This window comes from Heliangelus exortis, chromosome 5 (genome assembly GCF_036169615.1).
Source record: "Heliangelus exortis chromosome 5, bHelExo1.hap1, whole genome shotgun sequence".
NCBI classification, from domain to species: Eukaryota; Metazoa; Chordata; class Aves; order Apodiformes; family Trochilidae; genus Heliangelus; species Heliangelus exortis.
Genome location: NC_092426.1, coordinates 37,350,099 through 37,362,672, shown reverse-complemented (window position 1 = coordinate 37,362,672; position 12,574 = coordinate 37,350,099). Strand labels below are relative to the sequence as shown.

At 50.6% G+C, this 12,574-nt stretch overlaps 1 protein-coding gene across 8 annotated transcripts in view; it reads left to right on the top strand.

Annotated features, from left to right (window-relative positions):
- Window positions 1-888: 888 nt before the first annotated feature.
- The window catches only part of MAPKBP1 (mitogen-activated protein kinase binding protein 1), a 106,790-nt gene continuing 95,104 nt past the window's right edge, over window positions 889-12,574 (top strand). For 4 of the 8 annotated variants that reach the window (XM_071744667.1, XM_071744674.1, XM_071744669.1 and 1 more), the window contains exons 1-2: window positions 889-1,213; window positions 2,081-2,425. In XM_071744667.1, the coding sequence (XP_071600768.1) occupies window positions 2,309-2,425 (117 nt within the window). In that variant the 5' untranslated portion in view covers window positions 889-1,213; window positions 2,081-2,308. Of the gene's footprint in view, window positions 1,214-2,080; window positions 2,426-12,574 lie in introns of those variants that run through there. The other 4 variants (XM_071744666.1, XM_071744672.1, XM_071744671.1 and 1 more) reach the window with 4 other exon arrangements.

The following is a 12,574-nucleotide window of genomic DNA, read 5'->3' as shown; positions in this document are numbered from 1 at the left end:
GGCTGGGAACTGCAGCGGGAGTGGATCAAGGGTTGGACTTGATGATCTCTGAGGTCCCTTCCAACCCAGCCCATTCTATGATTCTATGAAGTGTTCGAGCCCAGGTCGGGTGAAGCCTCCTGTAACCTGACCTAGTGGGAGGTGTCCCTGCCCATGCAGGGGGGTTGGATCTTTATCTTTAAGGTCCCTTCCAACCCAAACCATTCTGATAGGATTCTATAACCAATCATGGTTGGAGTGGAATCCTTCCGAGCCACTGTGGGGCTGCAGAGCCTGCGGTCACCCCAGAACCCCCACCTCAGCCTTGCCTCTGCACCAGGGAGCTCTGTGACCATCGCAGCCCCAGTAAAGGACCCAAACACCCGATGCAGAGTGTTACAGGGGGTGTGTGTGGGTGTGTGGCTGCCCTGAGCTGAAGCATCCACTCAAGAACTGAACCAGCTACTCAAGAACTTCTTCACCTCCACAGACAAACACAGCACCTGATTTTTTTCCAGAAGCATCTCCAGCACCGCTGCTATCGGGAAGGCCTGGGGATCACATCCTCGCTGTCTGTACCAACCCCAACCCGCTCTCCTCTCTCCCACCGCGACCCCGCAGCCCCATTCCCCCCCTCCCGTTGTTTCCCCCGGGGGTTCCGGCACCACCGGTACCAGCGATGGGCGCCAGGCCCCCCGCGACCCCCATGCAGGGGTCTGCAGGCGGGGACACACAACCCCGTGGGTGATAGGGGTTCTCTCCGCGTCCCCCCTCACACAGCTCCGGGGCTCGGCCAGCGACAGCCCCGACCCCCGGGCCGCCCCGTAACGCCCGCGCTCCCGCCCGCTCCGCCTCCCCACAGCTCCGCGCCGCGGTTTGACCCGCTTGGGCCGCCGTAGCGCTGCCGGGCAGCCGTCCCGGGGAGGCGGGGGGCACCGCGGCCACCGGGGGCAGCGCCTGGGCGGGCGCTCGGCCCTGGGCTCCCGGGGCCGGCGTGCGGCTCAGCGCTCAGGCCTCGGTCCCCCGCCTCTGGCCGAGCCTTGAGACCGTGGAGCCGCCTCCTCCCTTTCTCCCTCCCTCTCTGCCGCCGGCGCTGCTGAGGGAACGGCCCTCGCCCCGCCCGCGGGGGCGGCCCGCACCGCGGCCCCTCCTCGGGGGAGGCCGGGTGCATGGGCAGGCACTGCGGGGAACCGTGGTCGCCGGCCTCGCCGGCAGAGCAGCTCCTGGGGGCCAGGTAGGAGAGGTTTAAGCGGGCGGGTTAAGCCGGGGGGGTAACGGGGGGAGGAGGAGGAGGAGGCAGCGCTGCCCCCCCATCCCGCAGCGCTCCCGCCGCAGGGACAGGGACGGGGGCCGGCGGCTCTGCTGGCTTGGACGCCGCTCTCCTCCTCTCCTCTCTCTCCCCTTCTCTCTTTCTCGCTCTGTCTTCCCCCCGCCCCCATTTTTTCGCGGAAGCCGGGAGGATAATTTACTGCAGGCTTGGGCTGGATCCCTCTTTCCCCCCCACCCCTTCCCGCCGGGGCTTCGGGAAAGGTGAAGGTTTGGCCGGGAGTCTGCGAGCGGTGGCAGCGGCTCCGGCTCCTCCGTGATCCCCTTCACAAGGGTTGGGGGTGTGCGGGGATGTGAGATACTCCCTGCCTTTATTATCAGCTGTTACACGCTATAGATGTGTGTGCTTAAAGCATAGCTGGATTCGTGGGAGTTCAGAACTCCCCTCGTGTTTTTTTCTCAGTGTGCTTCTGCGACTTGGCGTGAATAATGAAGGACAAGCCTCGTGTGGTTTCACGCTGAGGTGAAGTGGATGGGTATGGGGTAAAAAGCAAGGGGCTGGATGGACCCCGTTAATGGACTCCAGTGGTGGGGAATTTCTGGCTATGCCATGAAAAGCTGTTACTGAAGTGTAAAACCATCGAAATTTTGGATCTGGGATTCGTTTTAGATGTACTGATCGATCCTTAAAGGATAATTTTTGTAGAAGCCTCGGAGGATAAGTAATGCTTGCACCCACCCCTACCAAAAACGTGCATTTCTTGCAAAAAAAAAAAAAAAAATGAGACGAGAATTTATTGCAAATGTCATATTGACCCACGGGTGCATCTTTCAGTTTAGGTTACTGCTGATTTGATCCCCTGGAATCTGCAAGAGGAAAGTCTGCCAGCCTCTGAATAGCTTTGCAGTGTAACAGGAGTGGAGTTCCTGAGCATAATTGCTGAGAGATATGTGAACCCCAGCAGAACCAAGGCTAAGTGCATCCCTGTTTCTGCCTCAGACCTGGGCTCTTCTCCTGGCACAGTGTGTGTGGGGAGGGTGAAAACCCTCTTGGCACCTGGTGATGATGTCTGTGGAAGGGTCTACAATAACAAGTCGGATCAAAAATCTCCTTCGCTCCCCGTCCATCAAGCTGAGAAGAAGCAAACCCGGGAGCAAGCGTGAAGATATAGGCAGCAGGGTGAGTGCTGGGTGGTGGGGCCAGCATGCTGGAACTTTGTTGCCTAAGGTCCCCTCTGTCCTACCAATGCTGCTTTGGGAGATCTGGTGTAACTGTAGAAACTGTAGAAACAGTAAAAACTGTAGAAACGGATACAGAGTTTGTAGCCTGCCTTCCAGTTGGGATCTGTGTGCTTCAGATCCTTGCTAAAGCCCACCTCCCTCTTCTGAAAAACAGTTTTTGCTTGTGCCCAAGCTGTATCAGAAGGGTTTTCCCACACCGTGGTGCGTGGAGTTGTTACAGATGACTGACAGGAGGAATGTAATGCTGCCTCTTCCTCCATTTTTCCCACTGCCAGCCTGCATTCCCAACCATACACAAAGACCTCTTCTTCTGTGGAAGCAATTGCTCCCAGCCCTGCAAAAGAGTGGTCAGTGAGCATGTGGGTAAGGGTAGGATGGTCTGAAAGCTGGAAGGTGTGACATGTGGCTCGGGGGTGACTGTTCAGCTGGGGTCTGTGTTCCACAGGCCTGGATACACTTTCCTCCATGATCCTTCTGTGTGTGCCTCAGACCCCCTTCCCTTGGGGGTGGGGGGAAGTCTTGCCTCCTCTATAATTGCTTCTACCTGACAAATCCATTGTTACTCGTGGTGTCGTGGAGAATTCCTGACAGACAGTCACTCACTGGGAATTGACTGCTGTCTCCAGGAGGATGATTTAACTCTGGCTGCAGGGAGAAGAGGGGCTGGGTGGCATTGCCTTGTGCTGACAGCAGGCGCCGCTGAGTCAGGGCACCTCGTCCTGTCCCTGCCACTGATTCACGTGTAACCCCGGGCAAATCACTCAGCCTTTGCCTCTCTCTCTCTCTCTCTCTCCATAAATAGGAAGCTTAATCCCCACACCCCCCCCCCCCCTCCTCCCACCCCCCGTGAAGACTCAGTAGGAAATAAGAAATGCTTGTAATCCATGACTGAAAAGTACATTCGTTTGTCTCAAAACAGCAATGCTTCAAAATTTATCTCTTGGAGGGAAGAGTGTGTGTAAAACTTCAGAGGAAATAAATGGCCTCACCTAAACGCCCTGCCCCTAACAGTATCAAATCCTGGTCTCAGAACTCTGGTTCTGGATGCAGACCCCCTGAGATGGCTGTGTAATATCAAGGAATACAATACCAAGGAGAAAAAAAAAATCTCCTTGGCTCCCTCAGCATTGTCTGGAGGAGAGTTCTTGGTGTTTGTGCATGATCATGCAGCATGGTGACTGCCAGTGAAATGTGCTTTGTAGCTGTTGCTGATGAGCAGTTTGTTGACCTCTGCTGAAAGAGCCAAAAGCCAGCTGGACCACCATGTACAGTGGGCACTGGGTTCTGCCTCTCTGAGGAGGAGCTGAGGTCTGCACACTCCTTTGCAGGGCTGGAACCTGATGCTGCATATCCCCTATCTGGTTCCTCTTTCTTTTTTTTTTTTTTTTTTTTTTTTTTTTTCCCCTTGCATATTCCTTTTGGAAGAGCTCTGTTGTAGCCCTTGTGCTGTCTCCCAGTGTGCAGCCATCCTGATCTCCTCCCCTGGGTTATCATGGATTCATCCCACACCATTAAACCAGGACTTGAGGGCTGGATTTTGTGTATCTTATTAATAAGAGCAGTTAATCAGTGAGGTGCAAAGGAGCTGCTGGAGAGTTTGCAGGTAGAAGCAATTTGTCACACTGAGGAATTGGGTGCTGTTGTTGGTTTCCTAAAGGGACCTGCTCTGAATTTCCCTCAAATGAGTTATGACTTTCCTTCAGTGGGAAAGGCTGAAAGCAGTGGGCCCCTTACCAAAGATCCAACATATGCTGCATATCTGTGGAGATGCTGCCTCTGGTGCTCCTCTGCCTTCCAAAGTGAGAAGCAGGAACCAGACCCTCTGAGCCTTCTTTGTGGTGTGAGGGTAAAAAACCCTTGGGACTGAAAATGACCATCACCCACCTCTGTCCTGGAGGATCTTTGCTGACCTGTAGGGACCAGTTTTTCAGGCATCTCTCTTGGACTTCTTGAGAAATGACTGCTCTGACTTTAGATGCATGTGACTGTAGTCACATGGAAGTATGGAAGGGCCTATAAAGCTTTGGCTGCTCATCTCTGCTGAATGCTGCTTGATTACATAGGGTGAAGCAGGACTTTTGCCCTAGATGAATGCCTGAAAGATGATACAGTGCTTTGCATGTGCAGATGAAGATGAAGAGCAAGCCCTCAGCAGTTCTCTGAGTCCTCTGAGACCCTCAACCCATCTGAGATGGCCAGGCACCCTCACTGGCACTGCCTTGACATCCATGAGCTGTGATTTTTTTCCTCTCCAGTGAAAAGTGTCCTTGGTGTCCCTGCTCTTTCCTAAACAAGCCTTTGGCAGTGTGAGGCCTTCCAGGCTTTCTCTGTTGTTACAGACAGACCCCTTGGGCAGTTTGTTGTGCTGAAGAGAAGCCCTCTGAAAATGGGCTCCTTTCAGCCTTGTGAGGCTGGGCTGGATGGGGGAGGCTGTGGGAGGCTGGCTCTGCAGGGACCTGTTTGTGCATTGCTCTGGAAGGGGGAGTGTGGGTAAGCACAGATATTTTGCATGAGGGCTGTGCAGGACATGCAGTGTTACTTGGGAGCTGTACAAGAGGGAACTTGTTTTGTGACTTTTGTTAGGACTTATTTCTTGCCTATAATTAATGCATGGTTTTAGTGTGCAGCCCTGGGAGATCTCTGCAGGGGTAAAACTAAGGAGCCAATACAGAACCATGGGTATTTCTAAAAAAAAAAAAAAATAAAATAAAAAAAGGGGAAGAAGCAGGAGCTCTTTAAGTAATGCTTGTTGACAAATTGGAAGTCGTGTTTGGTTTTGTTGGTGCTTTTTGAAAACAACTTCTGTTTTGTGGGAGTCTTGATTTTTTGTTGCTACGTGACTAGCTCTGTGTTTAGACTTTTTTTGGTGTCTTCAGATGTTCGTGGCTTCAATCCACTTTTCCTCTCCTCTCTGCTTTGTTTTTGTTTTTTTTTTTGTGTGTGTGTTGAACCAATATTGATGTAGAATACAGTGACTTAAGTCTGGGCCTGTTGATTGTTGGGATTGTAACATGTCAGTGTGGTGACTGGAAGCTAAACTTTCCTCTGGTAAGTTGGTTGGCCTGAGTTCAGCTTCTAGAGGAGCACCAACCCTACCAGAAACCCAGCACACATCTGCTCACTGTGCTTGTGATTCCAATAGAAACACTGAGTTGGGAATTTGGCACTGAGTGCCCTTGAAGCAGCATCCATCACCCTGAGTGAGCAGCACGGGCAGGAGGGTGGAAGAGCTGAAGGGCTGAGCTGTCTCTTGTTACTAAAATGCCCTGGTTGCTGTGGTACCCTGCAGCTTGGCTACACAAATCTGTCACTGCTCACACAGGTGATGTAGCTGAGCAGGTACAGTTCCTGCAGGGGTGTTCATATCATAAGGCTCTGCTCTTGTAAATGTAAGAATCTTTGTAACTGATGTGACTGTGCCTGTGTTAGAGTTTGTGTGGCTCTCTTCAGTCAAACCAGATTATGAACATCAGAGTAGAAACAAATCACTACAAAACCTGCTACAAGCTTTCCCCTAAAACTAAGCCAGTGAGTCAAAGCAACACATTCAGAATTTGTTGCTTGTTTCTTTGATCTCTCCTGTGTTTCCTGAGCAAGAAATACCTCAAGTTGCCAGCTTAAAAGAGACCTTGGACTAAAACCTGACATTCCCCAGCAAAAAGTCATTCAGCACAGGGACTGTTGTATTGTGGTCTCCCCCCCCACCAAATGTCATGCTGGCACATGCAGCTGGAGTGTCTGTTCCTGCTCCATGATGCTGGGTTGGAATGGTTGGCTTTGCAAAAACCTTCCTGAGAGCTCTGGTTCTGAGAATGAGTCCTGACTAAGCTGCTGCTGGTGGGACAGGCTTGGCTGTCCTGCTTTGGTGAGCTGTGGTCTGTTCTTACTGCCAGCTTCTGGGCTTCCATCAGCCTGAAGGGAGCTCCCTGGCTGGGGCAGCAGAATTCTGCATGTGTGTAAATCACTGTGTCCTGGCAGGGAGCAGGATGTGCACACCCACAGATATTAGAGAGAAACATATTTGTGGAATCTTGAGACCCCTTCATGACTTTTCCTGCCTCTTGAATTCCCAACACAGTTCTTCAGCTCCTTGATCCTCTGAGAAGCTGCAGGGCTCAGTTAGGATCACAGGAGACTTGGAGTACTGTTTCTGGCCTCACTGTAGCTTCCTGCCTTCAGTAGGCAGTCCTTTTTGTTTGAAAATATTATAGCTTCCAGCATGAATTAGTTTAGACCACCACTGACCTTAACTGGATCAGCTGAGAATTGCTGAACCCGAACCAGAACAGAACCAAAACCCACACGAGCTGGATTCACTGATATAAATGCTTAAAAAGTCACCACCTTACTCAATTGCTTAAGGTGCAGCTGGGGCTTGTTAGGGAATGGGATTCTCTGTAACTCTCTGGGAACAGCTTGGTCTTGCAGCCCCAGAGACTGCTGGGTTCCTGGTGGGCAGCATTTCCCAGGGAGCTGGATGAGGGTTGAGCTGTGTGGGTGAAGTAGAGAGCAGCCTGTCTGGTGCTGTCCCCAGCTCTTGTTTTGGCAGGATTTGGAAGGGTTTTCTACATAATGATGGTGCATTTGAGGAGCTGTGTAGTGTGGTATTGCTCTGTTCCACTCAGTTGGAGTCTGAGCAGGGCTCAGCCCACCAGCTCTGGCATCAAAGCAGAGAGCAGCACAGCTGAGAGGATGGATCTAACCCTGGTCTGCTGCTGCTCTGCTCGTGGTGTTTCAAATCTTGTGTCATGGCTGTTGCTTGGTGCTGATTGATGGCTGAGGATCTCTCTTCCAGCTCTGCACTACTCAAGTCTAAACACACCCAATTGCTTTAACAGCTTAGGGGTTGCTGTCCAGAAATAGGAGGGATTTCATGTCTGTCTCTGGTCAGTGTCACTTCAAGCAGAGGACAAAGGCTGATTAACTTCTCCATAGCCAGACCTGCATTTCAGTGGCATATCTGTATCTGGGGATAGAGGCAGTGGAACAACTGAGAGGGCTCAGGGGCTGAATCCCTCCCTGCTGGGCTGCTCTGGTCCCTTCTCCTTCATCCTCAAATAACTGGGTGCTCAAGATGACCATCAAGATGATGTTTATTAACAGTTTCTCCCACAGGTTTTCCTTGCTCCATTCTTTGCTTTATGCATGTTATACCTTGTCCTGAAATTACAGGGTGAACTGGCTAACTCTGCTGCTCTGCATTGGAGCCAAACATGAGTGTTAAATGTGACTTAGAGACACAGAGCATATCAAAGCCAAGATTTTTCTGCTGGTGGACTGCAGCACCAATTTTCCTCTGGTTTTTGAAATATGATGGCTATGAAAGCATAGAGCCATTCAACATGTTTTAGGTTAGACATAGGAAGAAGTTCCTCAGTGTGAAGTTAGTGAGACACTGGAACACGTTGCCCAGGGAGGTTTTGGATTGCTCATCCCTGAAATTGTTTCAAGTCTGGGTTGGATGGAGCTTTGAGCAACCTGGCTGACTGGGAGATGTCCCAGCCCATGGCAGGTGGGTTGGAAATAGATGATCCTTAGGGTCTTTTCCAACCCAAACCATTCTACGATTCAGTGTTTGGTTTTGTAGCCTGCAACTGTATCTGTGAACAACTGTGACCTTTCTTGACCAATCCTGAGACAAAATTGCTGGAAAGATCCACCCTAATGTCTGTTTCCCCCTAAATAATGTGCTGGTTTTACCATGAAAGACAGCAGAAGACCTCGGGGCTGTATGATGTGTTTAATAGTTGGGGTACAGTCCCGTGGATAACACAAACCAAATCATTTGCTGAGTGAGTTTAAATGGTTATTCCTTCCTTTGGGTGGCCAAATGCTGCTTTCCTGGATGGTCTTTTAGATGTCCTGAGATCTGGGCTTGTTCTTCACCTCCTTCAGGCAGGCAGGCAGGGGATTCTGAGGAGACAGGTTTTGCTCTGTCCCTGCTGTGCTGGATCAGCTGTACACATACACTGACCACCTCCTTTGGCTTGGGGGCTGTTTTTTTCTGCAGTGGGCTGTGAAATGTGTTTTGCCAAAGACCTGGCTGGGATGGCATAGGTCAGGACCAGTCAGAGGTGTTTCAGGTGGTATGTTTGACTGCCTGTTGCTCACAGCTGGTGTTCAGCGTGGTGAAGGGAAGGCAGGTGGAGAAAGGCATCCACAGGGCCAGAGGAAAGAGGCCTCCTCCAAAATCTGCCATCTGTGTCACTCACTGGCTGTGTGCTTGGCACTGCCTCTGGGGCATCACTTCATTTGTTTCAGGAGGGTGGAACAGTTGAGGTGATGTTTGGGAGTCAGGCCAGGTTGGACCACTGTCACCTAAAGGGTCTGCAACTACCCATAAAATGACTCCTATATTTTTTGCACTCTCCTCTGTGTCCAGTGGAAAGCAGCTTTAGGGCATCATCACCATTTCCAGCTGAGAAAGAGGTAGTCAGCATTTCTTTGGCCTGGCAAAGCTGAGAAGATAATTTTCTTCCTGTTTGTCTGGTTTTAGGAAGAAGTTTCTTGCTTAGCCTTGGTACAGTTTTCTCAGTGAGAGCAAAAGCAAAAAACCAGGCACTAGGTTGCTTTTGGCTTTTTTTTTTAAAAGGCCTCTTCTCACCATATGTGGGGCAGGAGTGGGGCTTACGTGGTGCTCAAGCAGAATGAAGCCCTGATACCAGTGCTGAGTGATCCCACCCAAGGTCTGAATAATTCAACAGTTTCAGTCACTTCAGGCTGCTGGTCCTGGCTGCCATACCTGCCCCCACAGAGTTTCCTGTGCATAGCAAGGCTGCTGTGTGCTCTTTGCTCTGGATTCCAGCTCCAGTTGTGGGCTGCTCCCTCTGCCTGAAATCCTGTGGGCTCTGCTGAGTCTGTACCCACCAGAGGGTGGCTGCTGCAATTCAGAACAACCTCCCACTCTTTGGCTTTCACCACACTGCTGTTTAGCCTTGCCCTGAGCATAGCTGCATGTTGAGCAAGGAAAATACCACCGAGGCCTGTGGCTGCTCAGTGGATCTGTGCCCTGTAATCTGTCTTCAAAAACTAGTAGTGGAAAGCTGAGTTGTTGCTTGGATTTGGATGACCATAGGTTTGCAGGAGCATCCCATCTCTACCTTGCTTTGGTGAGCATTGGACAGGTGTGATAATAGAAACCTGGCCCAGAGGAGCTTCAGGCTTAAAAAAAACCAAACCAAACCAAAGACAGTGGTGGGTTTGGGCATTCTTTTCCTATACACACAGGGCTCCAAACTCCCACAGGAAATCTGAGGCAGACCTAGCAATTGAATCCTGATCTTATGAGGCCAAATCTTAGCCTAAGCCACAAACCCCACTGTCTTGCAGGTGACCAGGGATGTTCAGCTCCCCCAGGTGATAGTTGTGTGTTCATTTATGATTATTTGCTTCAAAGTCCCCAAACCATGCTGCTGCAAATGCTGACATGGTTCCACTGTCACTGATGATTTCAGTAGCTCTGCTGGTGATGACTTTCCAGGAGGCTCAAGCACATCAAGCACCATATAAATTAGAGCTGTGGAGACACCAGTAAGCCTTGTAATTTTGCTAGTGTCCCAGGAGACCAGTACTGTTGTTAGTTACTGTGGGGAAACTCTGATTGAAAATAGTACTGTAGAAAAATCTATGAACTGTTGTTGTGTTCAGTGTTTCCAAGCCAATAGCAATAAAAGAGTCTCACTTGCTCTCCCAAATACAGTGTTAAAATTCACAATTGGTCAAGATGGCTGATGTAATATAACAACTTATGTGAGATTTCTTACCCTGTGGAACTTGAAAAATTACATTCTCTCCTTACAGTGATGGTTCTTTAATTTCTGCTTTTCCCTAACACATTGCATAAGTAGGCTGAAACTTCTCTGCCATGGGTCCTGTGTCTGGAAGAATATAGATTATTGGAGTAGAAAGTCACAACATTTAAGAAATGGCTTGAGAACAAGCAGATGCAAGAGTGTGGAAGAAAGAGAAAGCAACTTTATAGCAACAGATTCAGGAATACAGACTTGTAAAGCTCTCTGCTTCTTTTTTTCCAAGCAGGCATGGTGAAAATCAGAAACCCTTCCCTGTGGACTGGCAGGTCCAGCACAGGGCAGTTGTTTGAAGTGCTGCAGTGTTAGTTGTGTCTCCTGTGCTCAGCACAGGACCTTTGAGCTCTCCCAAGGGCTTTGAAATTAGTACCTCTGAGTAGCACATAAGGGGCTCCTTGCTTTTGAAGTCTTGTTTGTACTAAGGGACTAAAAAAAAAAAACCAAACCAAACCAACAACAAAAAAACCACTCAGAAAAATAAAGCAAACAAAAAACCCAATGAAAAAAACCAGCTGCCATTGCTGAGCCCAGAGCTTTGCACCAGCTGCTGGAACATTGAATAGAAGTGAGGGTGGAAGGAGTGTGTGCAGGTCCTGCCTCCTTTGCTCGTGGTGCTCAGAACTTGCTGTGCTCTGTGCTTCATGGAGCCACGACTGGAACCATCAGGATGGGGATGCTGCTGGAGGTATCCAGAATGGGATGAGTGTAAGGGTGTACTTGGCCAAGTGCCTGCCTGTGCTAGAGACAATCTGGAAGCTGAGCTTCCACATCAACCTCTCTTAATGGTTTCACAGCATCAAAAGTCTGTGTTTTTGTGAAATGCACTTAATGGGCTTGGGTTCTGTGCTTCATTCTTTGGACTGTCTCTGGGCCCCTTTTTTTCCCCTTCAAGTGTAAAACAGGCAGGATACTTATCCACTTTCTGAAAAGTGTCCCAGCACCCAGGGCTTTAAAACAGGTGTGTAACTCTTTGCATTTTTGAACTAGATACAGTGGTCCTAAGTGCAGTTTTTTCAGACATCCTTTGGGGTGTCATCCTTCTCAAGCTGCTGGCTCGAGAAGCAAAAGCATTGCTGTTAGCTGGACCTGACAAAATTGGGATCTGCTTTGTTTAAGCCCATCTGCTCACAGCTCACCTGGAATTCTTGGGCTGCATTGTGGCCAGACAGGCTTCAGAAGAAATCCTCTGCGTGTTGCCTGACTGTGAGGGTGTTTCCCCATTCTGTGCCCCAAACCCTGCTGTGGCCTTGGTGGTGGTGACAAGATGACAGAAAATGCTCTTTATGAAATACATAACATGTTTCTGATAGTGGTGCAACACACCTCAATGGATCTTTAAGTCTTTTTTTAAAACTCTGATCTCCTTTGGAAGCTGGAATTGGGATTCCACCTTCTCCAGCACTGGGAGGATAATCTTCCTTCCTGATAATCCACGTTTTGCACTGCGTGTCTCTGCAGGCTTCCCCAGCTAAGCTGCTGAGATGGATTTTGCATGCAATCAGCAGTGTGAATGGCACAGGGGGAGGATGAGGGTTGGGTTCTTGGGGCTGGAGGTGTTTGCCTCCAGCTTCCTCCTCACCGGTGTTGGTAACTTCTGGACCAGGGGGTCTCCTGCATCACTGTTGTGGTGGGTGGCTTCTAGGTGGTTGCTTTGCTCACTTGCTTTTTCTTGGCTCACTTGCTGTAGCAGGGCTGCAGATCAGCTTTTTGGTGTCCAAGACTTGGTATAAATATATATATATATATTTTTTTTTTCTTTTGTGGAGCCATCTGTGGAAAACTGAGAGTGGTGGTGAGGAAAGAGAATGCAGTGCCTGGATTATCTCTGCTGTGCATCCCAACCACTCCAGGTCCTTGGAATTAACATCTCTTCCCAGGAGTTAATGAAATAGCCAGGGAGCTGATTATGGCCTCCTACAAGGGGTTCTGGAAGGGAGGCGAGAACCGGTACCAGGCCTGGCACCTTCACAGCCGGGACGGCACCTCCTGCCCTCGCTTCTCCGCAGCTCCGCCGCTGCCTCGGTCCCTGCAGCTGCCCCGCTCCCTTTCTCCTTCCTTCCTTCCCCCGCCGCCTCCCTCTCAGGGGTTCGGCCCCGGCCCGGCCCAGTCCGGTTCCCGGTGCGCTGTCCGGGAAGGGGGGGGGGGGGGCGGCTCCTGTTGCCATGGAGACGCCTTCCCGCCAATGTGGGGCGGACCCTCGGGAGGGGAGCGGCGGGAGGGATGGGGGGGGGGTATGGGGATGCCGCCTCTGAGGGGTTTTTCCTCTCCCCATGCTCTCC